Source organism: Pagrus pagrus (genome assembly GCF_965226575.1).
Source record: "Pagrus pagrus genome assembly, chromosome: 3".
NCBI classification, from domain to species: Eukaryota; Metazoa; Chordata; class Actinopteri; order Spariformes; family Sparidae; genus Pagrus; species Pagrus pagrus.
This window is the reverse complement of record NC_140187.1, coordinates 9708937-9729856: the sequence shown is the minus strand read 5'-3', so window position 1 is coordinate 9729856 and position 20920 is coordinate 9708937. Positions and strand designations below refer to the sequence as shown.

The 20920-nt window shown below is 40.9% G+C and overlaps 1 protein-coding gene across 1 annotated transcript in view; it reads left to right on the top strand.

The window, feature by feature from the left end:
• tafa3a (TAFA chemokine like family member 3a) overlaps positions 1-20920 on the top strand; it is a 100864-nt gene that overhangs the window by 39007 nt on the left and 40937 nt on the right. Inside the window, exon 2 of the mRNA XM_084348058.1 lies at positions 20640-20752. Coding sequence (XP_084204184.1) covers positions 20641-20752 — 112 coding nt within the window. The 5' untranslated portion in view covers position 20640. The remainder of the gene's footprint in view (positions 1-20639; positions 20753-20920) is intronic.

Sequence of the window (20920 nt, the reverse complement as noted above, 5' to 3'; positions counted from 1 at the left end):
GTTTCGGCTTAAAATACCCCAAATTTACTGCAACTAACAAGGCTGGAAATGTCCTGACATCCAGTTTCGTTGCCACAAACACGGCTTCAAAATATCCCAACGGTTCACCTGGTTTTGTTGGTTGAAGTGGTACATGTTTAACATATCTGTGGTTCATAGATGCCAACATTTGTTTAAAATGTATCTACCATAGAAGTGGCTGCAAAAACATGGAAATAAAATGTGTAAATCCCTATATAAAACTGTCAAGAGATAACAACATAGAATAAAACTTAAAAAGTTGCCCATTTAAGACAGTGCTGTATCTCTCCATGCCCCACTTTAAATGTGTACCTCACTCTGGAAATCACACACCATATGGATGACCCCGTAGGCTCTTCCTGCTCGCCCGCACCACTGGCGTGATAATACACTGACATGCTCAGGGAGGAAGTCATTATCACTCAGGGGTTTCATGAGAGCTGCAGGTTAGCGGTGAAGGACTCAAACTCAGCACTCAGTTTCTACTGTTCGCATGAAATCTGATGACAGTTAGAAAGGGGATGCTTTTTGCTATAACGCCACCATTGCTGTGAGTAATTGTCCTAACCTGGAGTGCGTAGAAAAGGATGGAAAGGAGGAAAGATTGGAGAAACAACCATGTGGTTAGCTCACCTGCGAGGGGCAGCTAGCACGTTGACAGCTCCATCATCAAAAGCCTCAACAGAGCTGGTCTTTACTCCCAGCAGTGTGCCCAGACGTTATCTCATAGTTCAGGTTTGGTTTGTGGTGGTTGGATCCCCGAAAATAGACAAAGCTGGTTATCCATGTGCACAGATGAGCCTTGTTACGTAGATTAGGGAGTTTCAGAAGACGTTTGAGGGACCTCAGGACATCACATTGATGATCAATACAGCTTAACCACCCAATCGTTTCGCAATGAAAACCAGTTGAAAGTGTTGAAAAAAAGAAAAAAGAAAAAGAGGAATTATAACCCCCATCACTCCTAACAACACCACAGAAATATATCTATCTTTATATAAGTTTATAGTCAATCAGTCAGTCAATTAATCTTGAGTTGTGTAGCGCCAGCTCACAACAAAAATTATCTCATGACACTTTCCAGGTCAGGTCTAGATCACACTCTTTATGTAATTTATTGACAGAGACACAACATTTCCCCCATGAGCAAGCACTTGGCGACAGTGTCGAGAAAAAATTGCCTTGATTTGACTGTGATGAATGGACGTCTGTTCCTAACCTAACCCCCGTCTCTGGTGTTGAAGTCTTGTGGCTTGTGCTCCTAACCAGATATATACAGTATATAACCTTTATTTAACTAGGAAGTCCCATTAAAATCTCTTTTACATGTCAGACCTATTCAAGACAGGGTAAAAGCAGCGGTGAGTACCTCATCCCTGCGACTTCTCTGCAGTAGAAGAACATCGCAGTTTCTGGACCGGACGACTGTTGTTAGTGAATTTAATCCAAGCAATAATTACATGACCTTCATATGTGTCAGGCACAGCAAATTGGTGAATATAATTTGTAGGTTGCACCGCAGCCACCCAGCTTTAATGATAAACTGACTCTTTGAAAGACTTATTTATTAGTGTATGTTTTTCCAATTGTGCTGCACATGTTGTAAGATAAATGATTGTGTTATTAGCTGCTTGATGCAGGGATTTGTTTTTTTTGCTTCATGTGACCTGAAACTGTTTGTTGAGAGGCTGTTTTTGTTACTCTGAAAGCACAATATTGTTTACTGTAATAAAGTTAGAGCAAATTCCCCTTTATATAATGAAACTTATGGATTTCATTGAAATCTGTAATTATATGCAGCAGCACATTCTCAGGAAGTCACAGGAGAGACTGCTTCCTCGCTCAACTGACTATAGGTGAAACAAATAAACAGTAAACTCTATTCCCACTTGCAATTGTCTGTGCACTCACCAAAAAATGCGGCCTCATTTATACTTTAAATTAGCTTGCATAAATAGGCTGAAGTGTGCCCGGAAAACACAAACACAAGACTCCCCGCTGGAAAGGCACAAAGGAGCAGCACAGAACAAAATCTTTTGAAGGGACTCTAAAAGGGAATTAAGCAGGCCTGTCAAAAAATTAAACTGGCTCCGGTTTGAAAAGGGATTCTTTTAGCTCCTCTCTTCTGCCTCCCCGCTCCTTCTCCCAGAATACATGGGGCCCTGCCAAGACACTGCAGTCCACACTGCAGATCTTTCTCCCATGGAGGAAAACCTCACACAGTCTGCTAATGCTGCTTATTGTCTTGTGAAGAAAACACTTGAGCATCGATTTTGTTTTGTTTTTAATCCAGAATTTTAATATTTAGGCTCGAGGTAAATCATTTCATATCTTGTTAGCGTGAATCTTTTTTTTTGTATGAATGCAAAGCTTATATTCGGTCATGTGTCCGTGATGCTTTTGTAGAAAATGTCATTCTACGTCTAACCACATCCTCTTTGCCTCTCTGTTGCTGTCGCAAGACAAAATCATTTTGGTTATGAAGAGTAGAGCAGTTACAAGAACACATAATACTGCACGTACAGTGAAGAAGATGGCTGTTAATGCCGGCTGTCTCAGAACATTATGTTCGGCTTAGTAGTCTACTAAAACCATCATGAGACCTTTGTGATGGAACAACACACCCTCATACCGAATCCAATGAATAGGTCGATGTCGATGGCTCCCTAAACGACAAACAGACAATCATTATCACGTCATTAACACTGTTGAAACATTTGCAATTTAGGTAGGTTTAGCCATCAAATCTACTTGTTTACTGTAAATATAAGAAAAGATCATGGTATAGGCTAAAATACGTCACTTGTCATTAGTTTCAAGTAATGTCTCCTGGGTGAAAGTCCGTCTCCATCTCCATCGGCGGACTTGGTCACTCTTTATACTTTGTCACCTGACTTCCTCCTTCCTATCATAATTACTATGGTCAGTAGAGGTTGCGGTTTAAAGGCTGCTTACACAGAAGATAGGCCCCGTTTATATGACACCAGTTTTGTTAAAAATGGAAACATTATTTGTAAACGTTGTCATTAAACACCGCGGATAAATACCACAAGCCTGTGCACGAGGAGCGTTAATACAGTGAGTCAGCAGAACAAACAACGCTTGGTAGTCCGCCATCGTTCTTGTTCTCCTCCTGTGGCTGAAAACTTAATACACATGCACAAAGCGGGACTGGAATAGCATATTAGCAGTTTACACAAGAATGGTGTCATTTACATTATGGAAAGTTTACGTTCTGGAACCCAGTTTCAAAAGTTTTTGTTTTCAGGCACCCAAAATGGCGTTGTCGTGTGAACAAATGGCCAAAATGCAACACAAGTTTTCCGTTTTATGCAAAAACCTGTGCAAACAGTCCCCTATATGAAAGTTGTTCTTGTGAGAACCGAATGGGAAGACAGAAAGGTTACAGAAGCTTCCCTGAGTTTAGGTTGAGAAAGGACAATTTTTTAATATTTACGACACTTGCTAAGGATCTGCGCAACTAACTGCAGTAAAAATTTGTAATTTAACAGCTGCACACTTCATGCATATTGTATATGAAGAATTATCTTGATGACACAATGACATGTCGGCAACATATAAAATAAAATGAGCTAATAGAAACAGATGACTTGAGGTTAACTTACAGTAGCTGCTGCATGCTGGCAAAAAATTGTTTTACTCCCAACTGGTGGACCACAAAGCAACAAGAAATTTGGAAAAACGCATTCACATATACTCGAAGAGGATTATATATCAAAATGTATCATATATTTGTCTATTCATTTTATTCTGTTCCATGAGTCATTGCTATTCGTCTGTGCCTTCTGTACAGTACATCTGCACAATTAATGTTTCCAAAATATAAAAAATGGCAACCCGAAAAGCATAAATGTGCAAAGCAGCTCATAAGTAATGTTTGTGTATGAATGTGTCAGGAGAGCACTGCGTTGCAGCTTTGTATGGAGTAAAACTAAAGTCCTAAATTGCTCTGAGAATTAGCTTGTCCAAACATGTCAGAGGACTCAGTTAGACATCCAATTACAGCCGCTGCTCTCCCAGGGCTATCGGCTGTAACAACTTTTTATTAACTACTCTCTTATGAAAAATGAATCCAAACATTCTGTAAATCCCCAGTAGATTGGCGAGGGGTCGGGGGTTGACGTCTAATCCCATTCGAAAAGGTTTGTTCATTTTTATGGCACCAGTCACGACAGTGTGTGTGGAGCTCTCACCAGCAGCTTAGAAGAAGAATTAGATAAGTGGCAGTTGCATGGAAACATGCAACAGACCATGTCTCAGTGTATTTCAGCTTAGTTGTCATAAGCGTCAGTGAAAGCCTCTCATTGTACGTTATGGTACATGAAATATCCATCTCAGCCGGAGCCGCCCCTTCTCTGCTTTCTCTCTGCTTTCTTCTTCCTGCCAGGCGGTGATTAGATCAGTTTAGCGCCGTGGCGAGGTGCCCAAATGCCGCCAGAGATGCAAATTTTGTTTTTCTTTCGTGGCCTGCCCGCCCCTTGTTGTTTTTTCTGTCTGCGCTTTGTCGTCTAGCGTTTAGTTCTTCATGGGTGACTCACTTGCACGGACAGTGTTTTACCATGCCCAGATTAAGCAGCCTTGTTCTCCTTCATGCTGTGTGACTGGGCTCCTCTTCATGCTTGCTCTTCCCCGTTCCCACGCGTTGTGCTGCACATTTATTATTTATGAGTGCATGCAAAGCCACTTCTGCCGAAGCAAATGGAACGGGAACCCTGCCTTGCTCCAGTGTAAATAATGCATTTGGCACGAACTTACAGTCTTTCAAAGGTATTGGTGGACTTTTAGACGGTGGAGCACAAAGTTGTGAATACTGGCCCATGTCCCAAAGTCTTGCCCTTTAGAGGCTCTGGCACACTCTCTGCTATCCTAAAGGGGGGCTAATGAGGTGCAGTACACTAGTTCTTAGTTATTGTTTTGACCCTACACTTATTATGATGCAGAGCAGTGAGTCCAGCAGCAGCAGCAGCAGCAGCAGCACGGGGACTCATTATTTAAGTGGTACTATGACTGGTACGGGTGGCTTGTTTTCCTAGAAAGCTCTCCTGTGCCACAGTCTGACCGTGAACACAGCAATACAAGCGAATCTCCCCTCTGAGAACAACAAAACAAACTTTGTGCTCCCAACAGAGAACAATCAGCACTCTTATCGATGACCCAAAACTGATTGAATTGCAACGGATGCAGCAACCGTCGCCCCCAGTCTGCATTAATGCAGAGGACCACCCTGCACCCATTCACTCTGCCAGGCTCTCACTTTATACAAGTCTTATTTCGTTTTACAGCTCATCTCTAGAGCTGAAATTGACCTATTTCAGACTCAGTACAGTAAGTGCTGAAGTGCAGTGTGCTGCTCACTGAATAAAGGGGTGACATCATGAAGCTGTCGCTCTTGTGAGAGACACGCACCAGTCTCTCTAATGTTGAGGCAGAATATAGGACAGGAAAAGTTTGACTTCTTCTTGACAGAGCTTTGGTTTCAGTGATGGTAGGGTTGCAAGGGGTAGGTTGGGATACGCCAAGAAGCTGGTTGAAATAGTGATTTTGGTGTGTTTTAATTTTCGTCTTCTCGCTGTATGCTTCCATCAAGGAGAAGAGGCCGGGTTTATTGAACAACAGATGTACAAAAACATACTTAATATATCAACTATATTAAAAAAAATGGTACTTCTTAGAATGAGTTACAGTCTCTTTCAGTTAGATTGTAACCTCTGTAATCCAAGGATCAGCCTACAAAAGGTTTCTCTCTTTTGAGATGGTCACTGTATCAGAGCGGGCGATCACACATTGTTGATGGAGACATGGCCGACTACATGTCGGCCTCCGCTTGTTGTCTTCAGCTAAATCCGCGATCGTTAAGGTGCATCAACAACAAATGTTAATGTTTTAGTCACGGTTCTATGAATGTAAGTGAACGTTATTGTGCACGGACGTTTACGTAGCGCCCGTGGATGCGTTTGATGGCTGATTAAGTCAATTTATTGCAGGTCCACTCGAACAGAATAAAACCTCATTCCTCTCTCACTTCACATGTTTTCAGTTCTGCGTAGATGAGCGCTCTGCGTGCCGACGTCACTGATGCTGATGATGTTGTCAGACTAGGCAAGACGTGCAAGTGTGTTTGTCCGGACATTGTGTTGTGTGTTTTTTATTCCAGTAGTGTCATAGCTGCTATTACTGTTATTATTAGTCATATTTCTATTAGGATAACTTGTGTTGTTATTGTCGTCACTGTGAATTTCATCATATTGTTTACGCAAAACTGGAAAACACCTATTTGATTTGTCAAACTATGAAATTAATCGGGAGTGTGAGGTATGTCTCCCCCTCTCTCTCTGTCTCGCTGTCTCTTTCTCAACGCAGGCACTTAAGGCAGATGGCCCCCCCATCTAGAGTCCGGGTCTGCTCCGAGGTTTCTGCGGCTCTATAATTAAAATTGACTTGCCCTTCACGATAACATATTACATGGGATAAAGTGAGATATTATCACATCCAATCCTTATTTTCATTCCCATCTCCCCGTGTCAGTCTGGTCAAGACATCATCGGGCTGATCGATATTTTGTAGCTTGCATTCAGCTAAATTTAACAATAACCGAGTAAGCTACTCTCAATCCAGCATTTTTCTGTGTGATGAAGGGTAAGATATGTAAAATCTGCATGGAATAGAAAATGATGTTAGAAGAGAGGTGCTGATACTCAACTGGTTGAGAACGTACAGTCCACTCTTTCAATTCTAGCTGCAGGCCTTCGTTGCCGGTCATGCTACTCTCTCTCAACCCCCCATTTCCTGTGTCCCTCTGGCTGTCCAGTGAATGTGAAATACATGTCAGAAGGAGAATGAGTTTACAACACTGTGTTAGTCTATAGCACACAACAGTATCAGTTTCGGTCATGTAATTGTGAGCCAAGATGTTGATGAGGAGATTTTAGCTTTCCTGAAATTTGGAAAAGTACAGACCTATAGTGCATGGAGCTGTTTCCCCAGTGATTCTTACCAGTAAGCCAATTTTAAATAAAACTGCCTCCATCTCGCAGTCGCCAGCAATTACTGAAATTGCGCACTAACTATAAAATACAAAATAAATGCTTTTTCAAAACACAATACTCAAGGACGTGCATTCTGGGCGATATGGGAAGAGCAATCACGACAGAGAGGTTAAAGATGCCTGCAGGGAGCAATCAGGACGGCATTGTGATGCTTGTGTACAATTCATTTTAAGGCGGCAAATGATTGGGAGCGTTTGAACTTCACGTGCTCCGGAAAATCATTGAGGAGCGCCGTTAGCTCCACATGCAGAGATTGTCTGAGTGCTGGTTTAGTGCCGTCGTTAGTCATTTTATTCTGGCTTCTCTTCTTGATAGTTCTTATCTGCTCAGTCAGTCGTCGGAGCTTAATTGTATGAGTGTGAGGACCCGAGCAGTGTTTATTCTAGAGTGACTTATATTGCTTTAAAGCAGAGGAATAATTTTCTGCTTCAGCAGACACATTGTTGGATGAAATGTGGAAATAAAGCTTGAAGATCCACTTAGCATTACTTTGATCTTATTACAGCTTATGCCTGGCTCACGCATTCAGTTTATGTCAAAATACTTTTCACGCTTTTGAATATTCATTTAAGTCGGTGGTACACGCAGCACACACAGTCCAGAGCAGCATTTGGTGACTGAAATCAATATCAGACATGACAACAGCACCGCTGAGGGGAAAACACTTTAGAAAAATAACCCAGAAAATTCAGCAAACCTGTCTCAGCGTTTAAAATGCAAATCACTCAAAAGTGTCCACAAGATCGTGATTCTGTGTGAGTGAAATGTTAATGCAACCAAGACAGCTTTTACCGTCATAATTTGGTTTCTGAATTCTGACTGGGTTTTAGGTTTTGCATGCTATTATTCTTTGGCAGCTCTGCCAGAATTTGTGAGCACGATCTTCACTCATGCAAAGCTTCAAATTAGAGACTCAAATCTCCAGAAATCAAAAACAGTAACCTCATGTGCCTCATGTACGCACCGGGTTACGTGCCGAAACCTCGACCTTAATAAATCCATCAATGCAGAGGTGAAAAGTGTGAGAGGGAATTCACTCTTTTTCACCGGGATTAGATATTGGGGGGGATTTCATCACATACACACGTGTATTGAGTTTCACTTAAGACCAGAGTGATGCTGTGTGAGACTCGTGAAGTGTTGTCATGTGTGCACATGTTCATGGTTACAGACTAGTACAGTATATCATTCTTTTTTTTTTTAAATTGCAATCTTGTTAGTAATTTCCTTATTTACTGAATAGTAATCTTTTTTGATCTAACTTTACCTTTTTTGTTTATGCTAATTATGTAATCCCATTACATGTATTATGTTACTCCCTAATCCTGGATATCATATACACACATCGGTGTCTCATGAAATACAACCCGACCGATATATCGATTAGCCGATATTGGCAGATCACAGATATTTCATATTGGCTTAAATGTTGTTGGATATGAAAACTTATGGTTTATTGTTGTACTGTTTATTATCCTGCCACAGTCACAAGTGTTTGGTAACCACATTTGAGGGTTTAAATGTCTTAATATGCCCAAAATAGCCTGATATCTACATTATAATGTTGTAAATCATTAAATAATTGTTTTCAAGGCGTTCCTAAATGCTAAATGGTCATGCTAAAATACCAATTTATGAGCATCAATGAGTTTAAAGACGACACATTCATTTATCGGGATGGAGACGTACAGTGTGCTGAATGCAGTTTATCGTCTTATTTGCGTAAAACGTGACTGAATGGAAAAAACAATGTGTGCTCTGATGCCAGCAGCGCTCTGTGAAACCTACAGTGGCCGACTCTTCCTCTGTCCCCCCGTGCCTGCAGTGTGATGATGCAGTAGGACAGCTATCTGATCCCTGCTGCGTTGTACCGTGTGTCCGGTGGCACAGAACATGCTGTGAGGACACAGGATGAGTCAGAAGCAAGTGGACCTCGGTGAACCACAATAGCGCGGGAGATAGAGAGATAGAGTGGAACGGAACGAGATGGAGGGACTAGCCAAGTGTGGCAGAGGACTCCAGCTACACTGAGATGACCTCTGCTTCTGCACCCGAGGGGATGTTTTCCAACAGGTCTGAGCCTAATGTTGGCTTCTGGAACTAAGTACTCGGCCTCCTCTGGTCTGCCGCTTCCAAAATAACACCACACCAAGCCCGACGGGGAGTAAACGCTGGAACACGGCCGCAGTCGTCCAACCCCTGCCCAGTAAATTTACTGCTGTTTTTCATAACTCCAATTTTCTCTGTCAGTATTAGACACGGTGGGAGTCTGCGAGTCACATAGGGTTTGATTGTGGCGAGTTACTGAACCAGAAATAACTTTGAAACTCAAGTTTTTTTTGCACAGCAGAATGGGAAAATACTCTCTGTCTGATTTACTATCTTTGTAACACACATTCACAAATTCCCGGTCAGAAAGATTTGTCTGAATGAAAGGTACTTTGTTCACCAGATGTCTGTGAGCTGTTGTTAAATAGTGCAGACTAATAGGTCCTCCAACACTTGCTGCTGTCCCTGGTAGCGCAGTGGGGCGAACTTTAATTGATTGGTTGGAAAAACACACTCTCTTTTTGCTGCATAATATTGACCGAATGGATGTGTTTTGGACTCGCGTCCTTCAGAAATGCTCCAGCATCTTCTTCTTCCTATGTGCTGTCAAGGGCACAATAAAGTTTAGATTTTCAACAACAAAAAAGGAAAAGACACCATTTCCCCGGTTTATTTACAGTACTTTCATATCAACAACAATTTTATGGTAAGTATAAAACAATAATCTAAATGTTAAATTGCTGCATTAGTAATTCACATATAACCCATAAAAATCACACTTTGTTTCTGCAGAAAAGACTTGATACTTAATAAATTATGACATATTTCCATCTACTACTACAAAAAAAACACCTAAATACAGATTCCTTGATTGATGTTCAATTCTAGCAAATGTTAAGACAATAGTTACTCTGTATAACTACAGTAAAAACAGAATAAAATTGCAGTAGTTAATATTTTAGTCAAGAATTTGTCCTCCATGCTTTTTTTCTCAGGCTGCAACATTCTTCACCAAGAGGTGAAGTGAATATCACCAATTATCTTGTTGCAATACAGTGCTCTGCTGAGAAACCTTGGGTCCACCCTGAACCCCATCACTCACCCAACCATTGTGAGCAGACCAAGCACACCGCCTCATGGCAACAGCGTTCCCCAGTGGCAGTGTCCTCTTCTAGCAGGTTAATGTTTTAAACTGCTCAGGAACGTGACAAAGAGTTCGGGGTGCTAACCTGGCCGCCAAATTCCCCAGATCTCCATCCAGTCAAGCATCCATGGGACTTGCTAATCCATGGAGGCCCCACCTCATCCGCCAAAGACCACACCCCCAGAGTTTCTGTGTTTGTCTCTGTGTATTAGGGGAGAGACCCCAGATACACAGCAATATCGGATGGAGGAAATTTTGGTGATCATGGTGGGCATCACATTTGCTGCTAGGACATTACTGAGACACTGGAAAACACCCAAGTCTCCTGAATTTAAAAAGAATGGGCAGACATGATGATGAGAACAGCTTCTTATGAGCACAGTGCTCAACGGGATGAGTGACGTGACCAACAGAAGAGCACCAATGTGGGATTTCTTTTTCAGACTCATATCACACTGACAGATGAATCTGTAGTGTGATGTTGCCTCTTGATAGTAATTAAAATTACAATCTGTTGCGTGGATGTTCTTTCTAGTTACGATTGTATTAACACGTCCTTTGCACTGCTGGTTTGTTTTTATTTGTTTGGCCATTTCTATCCTTTTATTATGCCACTGATGCCACGTAGAGTCTAGTGTAAGTAACAAGGTTCTTCTCACTAAGTGGTATGTTGCACTGTCATGCACCAAGACTGGCAAAAAACTAAACAAAAACATGAATTACACAAAAAATATTGAGGCTGATTGGTGTATGTTACCTGAGAGGCAAAATCCAGGGCACCATGCCCTTTGTAAAGCTTGCTCTGACCGCGCTCTCACAATTTAAGGCAACTCTTACATCAACATTTCAATCAACTCAGAAGCTCTCCGTTGCAGCGGGACAATGGATGGAAGTCATTCAGGGTTTTTAGTCAGCAAATCAAACTGAAATGAGAAATCTGACAAAAAGATAGGATCTGTACTTCAATCCTTTGCATGTCTGGAGTTGATACTTTCGAGTCTGTATTCCCGACTCCCAATCTGAGGTCTCACGTGTAAAAAGAGACAGGAGGAGTCGGCTCGTGCTGCGAACACTTCACTTCAAATAAACCAAATGCAAGAGAAATGGCAACTACAGAGTGTCCGACTTAGTATTCCTTTCCACTGCACTTTTCTAAGTACAATGTAGGATCGCAGCATAAGGTGTCTTTTAAAAACATATGATGTGATTTGTGAAACAGTTGGCAGTAATGTGAAGTATATCTTACCCGTGGTTAATGGGTTAAAGCGTGACAAACTGCCTGTGTGGTCCTTCAAGACTTTACATAATGAGGTGCAGTGATTAATCAGATCGACAGGGGAGAATGAATATGTATCTTTTCCTCACCTTCCTGTATGTAATAAGCCTGAACCTGCCAGTCGAACACATTTTTAATTACAGGCGCCGGAGCAAAGAAAGGCATCACTAAGCCTGAGTGTTTCCTTTGTTTCCAATTTGCGAATAGTGTTTTTGGCTTCCTTGTATGACGCTGTTGTATTTACATACTTACAACATCTTGTACTTGCCTGCCAACTGAGCCATATGCTGCTGTGGTAATTGCGCATTTGATTACATGCCATGCACTATTCCCTAAGAAGTTATAATTTTGTCAGGTAATCAGTCCTGCTGAGTTAAAGCTGTCGCTGACAGGCTGTCTGAGGCTCATCTGTCACTTGTTGTGCGACTTTTTCCACGGCAGTCAGTTGTGTAATGTGCAAATCTTTTTCCCTCTTTCAAGTTATCTGTAGGATTGGGAGGGATTTGTGGGCACAAAAACACGCTTGGGGCAAATTCTATCACTTTATGGAAATGGCCATTCCCTCAATCCATTCATCTGGTGGATTTAAGTAGCACGCTTTCCCGCTCATCCTGTCATTACAATCCTTTTGTAAAACAGTCGATCCAACAGCATTTTGGATTGGCATCGCCTCGGCTTCCAACACATGTCTGCGCTTCACCTTATCATCATTATTATCAGGAAAAAATGCTTTAAAACAAGAAATATAAAAACACATCAAACATCTTTCAACATGTAGGCGAGGGTGACAGAGGACAGAGTTATTATCATCACAAAGACTGCTGTTAGCAACTATTTTAAATGAGTTATCCCAGGTGCAGTAGCCAGAGGACAGCAGTTCATCACCGACTCTGATCTATGTAATATTGGGTTGTCTATTTAATTTAATCACCATTTAATTCAGACATTAAGAGCACAGTATTTTCACTAAATTGCCCTAATACTCAAAATTGTGTTTAATCTTCTTTTTATACACTTTAAATGACGTGTGAAATACAGTCCTGACATCCAAGTTCAGGATTTAACTTGTACACTGAAATGTAGAGCGTACAGCACGTTTTGACGTATTGGCGCACTGAATCACTCAATATAAAACATATTCTCTAACTTTAGTGTACATTACGCTGTAGTGCAGCCCTCAGGCTTGGCCCTAACGTTAACACATCTCCTGATGTTAAGTGCTTTTCTTTGATTCCGACATAGAATTGATTTTTACAAATGTGCACGAGTTAACCACAAGATCAATGAATACTTGATCTTTTGTAGTAATTGCTTCGGGTGTGGGAGCACAGATTTTCCTGCAAAAACAATATTTTTTTTCCAATATAGTGTAGTTATATAGCTTAAGTGTTTGGTTTGATTTAATCAGTGAGTGGAAAAGTCTGCAATCACCGTCTGTCACCAACATAGAATTTCACAGATTTCACTGTTTGGGCTTTAAAGGAAACCACAATGTTCATTTATTCATTCAGATACAATTCATTCTTGACTGAAATTTATATTCAACAGTACCTATTACTATTGATTAGTCAAAATAATCTGTAATGATTCTGATAATGGTTTAAGGCCCTTAAATCTTTCCAACTGTAGAGATTTGCTGCTTTTTTCGATTTATAATCATTGGTTTTAAGACAAAATAAGACATTTTAAGACGTCACTTTGGACTCTTTTCACTATTAGACCAAACCAGAATGGCACTCAGTGCACTCAGTGCACTCCTCTGCCAAGGCCCAACAGTCCACTTTAATTCAATCAAGTCTAATCCAGTACCAAATTAAACATATTTAAAACCACTAGATCCAGATTTTTGTTGAGGATCCTTAACCAATCATAGATACCAGCCACCTAAATATGTCTGTTTACTTTTAGATCCATGCTTTATTCCCTGAGAAATGAACCAAAATGTTGAAAAACATGCTCACAGTGTTAAAGAAAATGAGGAAAAAATTCCTGGATCCGTCCCTTCATCCAGATCCACACAAAAAATTCACTCCACATCCAAGTTTAGTTGAAATCCGTTCAGCAGTTTTTGTGTAATCCTGCTGACAAACAAACCAACCAACACAAACACACAGGAAGTAATTACAAAGCTTTAACTATTTGATTCATATAGATGCATTTCATTCCTCTATCAAGTTTATATTCACAACATACCTATAACTATTGCTTAGTCACAATAATCTGCAGTGACTGGGATAATGGATTAAAGCCCCAGTTGTAGCCTCTCATTTGTTGCTTTAAGACATCACTTTGGATTTGTTTTTCACTATAAGACTAAACCATTAATCAGATAAACGAGGCAATAATGGGCCGATAAATGAAAACAGTACAACCTGTATATTCTGTGAACTAGTTTTGCTGTGTATCATCTTCTCAGTTATACTCTAACAAGGAGTAGCGTTGCCTGTGGGTCAATCATTGCAAACCAACGCTTTGCAGCCAGACATTATTCAAACCCTCAAAACTTTATTTTAAATTCAAGTGGACATCCCAGATTTTCTGAATATTTCAGGCTGAATTTTGGAGAACTTAAATGATGCACATTTCCATTTGATAGAATGATACAGGCATCAAAACGTGTGAATATTTAACTCAAAATACTAAAAAAAAGAGAGCTGGCATGCAGTTACAGAATATACACAAAATGAGACAGTCAGGCAATGTGAAGTGAGATGATTTTAACAGCTTTAAAGCTGCAAGGATACATTTGATTTTATTTGTCAAAAATATGAGTGTAACAGCAGGATTTCACTCGGCTGTACTGATGCGTTACGTTCCATCAGACTCCACGTTTTCTCTGTCACAGTTATAGCTTTTTATGTAACTGAGGAAAGGCTTGGCCCGGGGCATGACTGCTGGCACACAACCAACCGTGTGTCATATTTAGAGAAGAGGTAAACAAAAGCGCCTAGCATAAACAGCAACGCCGGTTTTCTTTTGCCCTCCAACAGCGGCAGCCACCTCGAGCTCGTCCACTCTGTGTCATGTATCGGCTGTAAACACACTCGTCCGTCTTCTTACTCCCATTTACTCACTGCTGCTAGCAGGCAATGGGCGCTCTGGGGGAAGTTTGTTGTGTGAGAGATTGTGCGCACATTTACGTGTCGACCATGTCTATCCGTTAGGCCGTAATCAGAGCGTCACAACGAGAAGCTCATAAACAACAGAAAGACATCACAAGGTGTAAAGTTTGTGATGGTCCTGTGGTTACTATGCAACACAAAATTTGCCAATAGCATGAAAGATACAGTATCTAACAACGTGGATAAAGTTAAACAAGACAAAGAGAATACAGCCGTGCTCCAGCGGTCCTTTGTGCTCAGGGCGGAGCGACATGGACCAAAATTCATGTCTCGATATTTTCAGGCTGAAAGGCGATAGCATACATAAAGGCCCATAGCTACCATTGAGGACATCGCGCTCATGTCCTCTGTATTTTTTCTGGGTCTTTAATAATTTGATATATATATTTGGTGAAAAGTATTTGTTGAGCAGTTATTTATTGGAATTGTGCAACTGATGTTTATAATACTTTGTAAATGCTAAATAAATACTGTGTAGTTCATCTGAAAACATTATTTGGATGGCCATTATCAAAGTTGCAACTGGTGTTTATAAATCTGAACGACTGCTTAATAAAAAGTTAGCAATTTATTGTTGTGAACTAACTATTGACTAAAGTTTAATCTTTCAATTTACTCTGGTTGTTTTATTGTATCTATTAAATTATCTGGCATAACTTCAAAATATTAAGGGGTTTTATGTTACTGAATGTAATATTCTTGCTTCTTTTACTAGCCTGCTTTGGGACTGGTTTCACTTTGTCAGTAATTCTTCTCATTGTTCTTGTTTTGTTTGACTCTTTGTCTGTTAACCTTCCTTTTCGCGGGAGGTTTAGTCCCTGATGGCAGATCAAATTGTATAGTGAAAGTGAGGTTTATAAGGAACCCATCTCAACGCCCATTGTTGCATTATTCTATATTCATTACATTGTGCAATCAACATTTACTTTGTGATGATAAATAAAAGCAGAAAACTTTCTTACATCTAGTTTGAAGGTCACCAAAACTATTCACATTTCATCCTGAGGGGGAGATAAATATGTTAAGCTAATGTTGTTGCAACTCATCCAATAGTCCGGACATTGCCATGATGTTAGCATGACTAAGAAGGAGCATAAGAAAGTCAGTGGTTCCTTACTCTTCCTTCCTATTTCAGAAGATGAGTCACTAAATCTGTGTGGTTGGATGTCTGCTTGAGTAAAAGGCAATCGAACTCAGACCTGCACAGTTGGACAGAGTATAACTGTGTCATAAAATAACGACCAAGTTTATTTATGAGTGAATGCAGAAGGCGCACAGGTTGGACAAGATGTGTGGAAAAACCAATGAAACTAACACCGTATCCAAACTGCATCAGAACTGATCATGGCGCTAAATGTGTATGTGTGCCTCCAGCATGTAGAAATCCGCTTTAACCTATCACGAAATAGGTTTACCCAGATCAGGCCATTTTATGATGAGCCACCTGGTCTCACTGCCACATCCATCAGGTGGAGTAATTTTCCTGTTAACCAACTCCAACTGGCCACCTGAACACTACCAGACACGAGGTGGAAATTGTAATATTAGATGCTAGAGTAGATTTAAATCTTGTTTGGAATAAAACCTGCTGCCCGGCCCCAACATCTTCAAACAGTGACAGACTAACTGCTAGACATTTCATTTTTAACAAGCATGACAGCACGTGTTCAAATTCCAATTATTTCTGGAGTTCAGCTGTCGGAGCAGATTTATTAGTTTTCTCCCTTTCTTGTTATCAATAACTGTAAATAAGTAAAAATAAGATTGTGAGCAGAAGATGAAATGTGGGCGATTGAATGTGGGCCCAATATTCATTTAGTTTTTTTTTTTGAAATTCAAGTTAATGAAATGAAAGTGAGGGGGAACAGCTGAGCTCATTACAAGCACCGTATGTGTGTGTTTGAAGCATCCGGTCATCATGTGGTTTTTGGTGTTGGAGGCAGCGTGCGTTGGTGTTGAACAAAACTACTGGGAGCACAGGTGAAAATTAGTTTTCTAGCTCTGTGGGAGTTAATAGAACTGGTTAGTCCCCAGTGAAGAGAAAAAAAGATCAAGTGGACCACTTCAGTTACCCTGGATGCTGCATTGTGCGTCTGTAATGTTCTGCTGAAGTCAGACATATTCAGTGCCTGCAGGCACAAGTGAACAACATAGTGTCGAAGCCAAAGTGAAGCTGTTTAAGATGTAAGATGAGTTCGGTTAGAGTTAAAGTTAAAGGTACATTGTGGTGTTTTTTTGCCAAAATGCTACTTGGATTTGAGGCCTAATACATCCTTGTCTGCTGTTCATCCTTGTTTTTGTTGGCACATAGCTACATTACATAGAAAGTTACCATCTCCTTTATATCACTTCAAGCTCTTACATGTACATGGGCGGTCTTGTGTGTGTGCACTAAAAGGGTACATTTAACACCAGAGAACTCTATTTTTTGTATTGACCTCAATGGGAAAAAAATATTATGTTTGCATAAGTGTCTCTTAATTTCAAAAGACTCCCTTTTTCTTGAAACTTGATTTATTATTGGATAAAGGCTTTTACCACTTGTACACCAAAAGTAACGTGTATATGAAGGTTTTTTAAACACACTTAAACTCACTTAAAATAGTTACTGACTTGACTCCTTTCACATTGCCAGGAGACTAGTTTGCCATCACGTCAGTCATCACAAACACGGCGGGGGTTTGGAGGGAAATGCATCGGTATTTGAAGACCTGAGAATGGGACTCAAAGATCAAGGATCTTTTCCAGAATTGCTGTAAAGGTGTGCCTACTTATTCTTGTTTCGATTGACTACCTAAATGCACACACCGTGGCTTGCCTCACCTTTCTGTTTATCACTGTCACTGTCTGACAACAGCATAAGAAGGCCTACATTAAACAGGAGAGGTCGCATTACAATCAGTGTGTTTACAGGAGGGATGTAACACCAGAGAACATCTCTCTTTCTCTCTTGGATCTTGGATGGCATCGCTCTCTCAGATGGATAAAAAAATGCTAAAATGTTCTTTTTTTTCAAATACACTTGGGTATCTGGGTGGCCCACCCAAAACAAGTTTATCTTGATTGCCAGGCGTCTCAGCCTATCACTGTCAGCTCACTGGGTTGCCCCTTGTTTGCCTCACATCAGGTCCACCCCGGCTCCAAAGCTGGATCATTTGGCTTCAACACCTGACCAGATGGGAACAAGTGTAACTGGCTTCAAACAGTCCCTTTAGAGATCTATTGAAGATGCTTCAGACACTGTGTCTATGTTTGTCTACAGTCTGTGTGCGTAACATCCCGATTGCATCAGCTGTCTGATACTGTACAGAATTAGAGCCTCCCCGTGAAGATCTCACCCAGCTCTGGCTGCCAGTACAAAGGCAGTCGCGGCGAAAAACATCCCCCTCATATGCGAGCCTCTGCCAGATAAGCAAGAGTTGATCTCTTTGCATGAAACCAAGCATTTTACTAATTTGAGTGGCTGCACTGGAACAGAGTTCAAAGCGAAGCTGTGATTTGCGGCTGTTTTCTCACGAGAGACGGGGCCAGTGCTGTTGGCAGTAAGACGAGCCGCTGATTGCATTGCTTGTTCCGCCGTACACAGGCCTCTCAGATGGAGATGGAGAGTATTACTGGACAACAGCCCTCTGAAAGTACATAAAGATTACTGAGCTGAGCACATTAACACAGACGACACAAACAGCATTACTCACCTCCCAGGTAGCAGGATGACAGCGAGCGGGAGAGAGGGAGACAGAGAGCGTAAACAGACTGCATTTGTTCTAGCTGTCTCCACATCTAAATTGGTATTATAAATTGCTGTGTGTTTATACAGAGTTGCCAACTCTCACACTTTTGGCGCAAGACGCCAGCTTTCAGGCTCTGTCTCACGCTGCTCAAACAAATCACACACGAGGATGCCACAGAGCCACTCCTTTGTGAAAAATATAGTTATATACGCCAGATTAGATAGGCTTTCCCTGCTCAGAGGAAAGAGTCTGAACATTAGGCTTTTATCCACACAGCCATGGTACAGTACTTGGTATTATTATGGAACTGCAGCATCATTACCATGGTACTGAGCTGATGTTTTGTTTGTTGTAGGCGTCTTTATTCGGAGTTTATCAAACACCTTTAGCCATCACACAGCAGCAGGGACGATATGTGCATCTTCAGAGTGAGAGAGGCACTGTGCACAAAGCACAGATACTTCATTAATTATTCATAACTATTAATTATCCCTGACACAGCGACAGGATCGGTCAAGTTCTAACGGATCTAATTGACCTCGTGTACTTTCCACACTACAGACTGGTGAGCTGCACACACTGATTTACATGTTTTGGCTTCAGTCAAATCGTTTGTAACATACAGCGGTTGTCCTCCAACTGAAGCCCGAGCTCCATCAGAGCTGTGGGGACATCTATTTCTACTTTTGTAAATAAAGTCAACATTTTTCTGTCCTGTGAAGTTTGTAGTGAAGGGTTTTTTTGGTTTTGATGCTTGAATGTCTCACAGCATTGGTTTAGTGACATTATTGTGCACCTTATCATGTTCCCATATACTGTACAGGACGCAACATAAACAAACACAGTAAAGACATTTCTGAGTTAAAATGTCTAAAAACACCAATACTCTTCCCAAGTATATTTTTCAAATTTCTAGTCAAATATTTCAGTTTACTTAATATAAGACACAAATACCTAGAAAGTAGCCTTTCAGTGAGGGGACTTGTTTTTAGACAGTTTTCATTTTCAGACCTATTTTACACCTTGTATTCATTATTTTATTCACATATTTTTTAAGTGTCATTTTTTCCTCCAGTGTATATATATTTTGTTTACTTGTGCACTTACATTTTCCACAATACTACATTATTACTACATTATCTAATCTGTGAACATTTCTGCCAATACTACATTATTACTACATTATCTAATCTGTGAACATTTCTGCCTGAGTCACTTATAGATTTTCATCAACTATGATGTTTGTTTACTGCAACAATGAAGACAACAACTCCCATGATCCCTCACTTCTTTAGTTTCGTTTTAATTGAGAGACCCCTTATGGCCGAATTAACATACTGTGTGTTTAAATAAAGTATTTACAATGTAAAATGTCTTTCAAAGAGTCAGTGCCCACTACGATTGAGGTGGACAGATAATCCATTGAATGATTGCCTTTAATTCTTATGGTAAAATCTTCTACTGAACAAGGAGTCTTTGGGAAAACTGTCCATAATGAGGTGTTGAGAAATTTTAAGCTCCATTGCATTGGGATGGAGGAAGCTAATTTAAGATAGCTTCCTTCATTGTAGACTCCGATCTCTGTTCCCGAAGGTCAGCACTTGCTATTCTTCAAAGAGGGGAATTTCTACTTAATACAAAACAACTACTGCAGATTTACTTCACCACTGCAAGTGAATCCAGCAATTTGTTGGAATTGCATGTAATCAGACCTTAATAGCAGGCTGTCGCTGATATATGCCGTACTTGTTTTAAAGCAACATTATGTAGAAATTGGCATTTTGTGTGATTTGGCGCCACCCCACAGTTTTTGAGTGCATTCGCTACAAATCCCAGGTAACATAGATCAGAAACAAGTGATAGAGAGCGGAGTGGCTGTGACAGAGACACCACTCGCCCTATTGCAAGACACTGAACCAACAAAATGATTTGTAAAGATGTTTCATAATGTTGCTTTCAATTTCCTGGCAGTATGTAGCCACACTTGGGAACCCTGTTGTGGCCCTCAGAAGGCTTATCCTCAACACAGCAGAGGCATCCAGTTAAAGCTCTGTAGATTCAAGCTTTGTGAATTCAGGAGTTACTCTAATTGACCACCTCCGACTGCCAAGCCAAAGCTTTGGGAGCTTGTTGGCACAAGCCTAAGTGAGGCAGCTTGCACATCTGAGTGATCCTGTGATGTAAATATGGCTGACCACTGACGATGTTTCATCTTCTGTTTTTTTCCAGAATGCGGGAGAGGGACCTACAGAGCATGTGCAGAAGGGCGCTGCTGCTGACCGTCTGTATGGTGTCTCTCTGGGGACAACTGACCAGCGCATCGTCACACAGAAGCCACATAGGTATAACGCTGCATGTGTTCCTCATTGTTGTTTTTCCAGGGCATCTTGCCCAGGACAAGCAAAGTCTGCTGCTGCTGGCTGATCAGCAGCTCCACTGAAGAAGCTAAGGATTAAAGAAAAGTACTGGTCGTTGCCCAGGAAAAGTCTGCCTACAGAAAACGTCTTTAA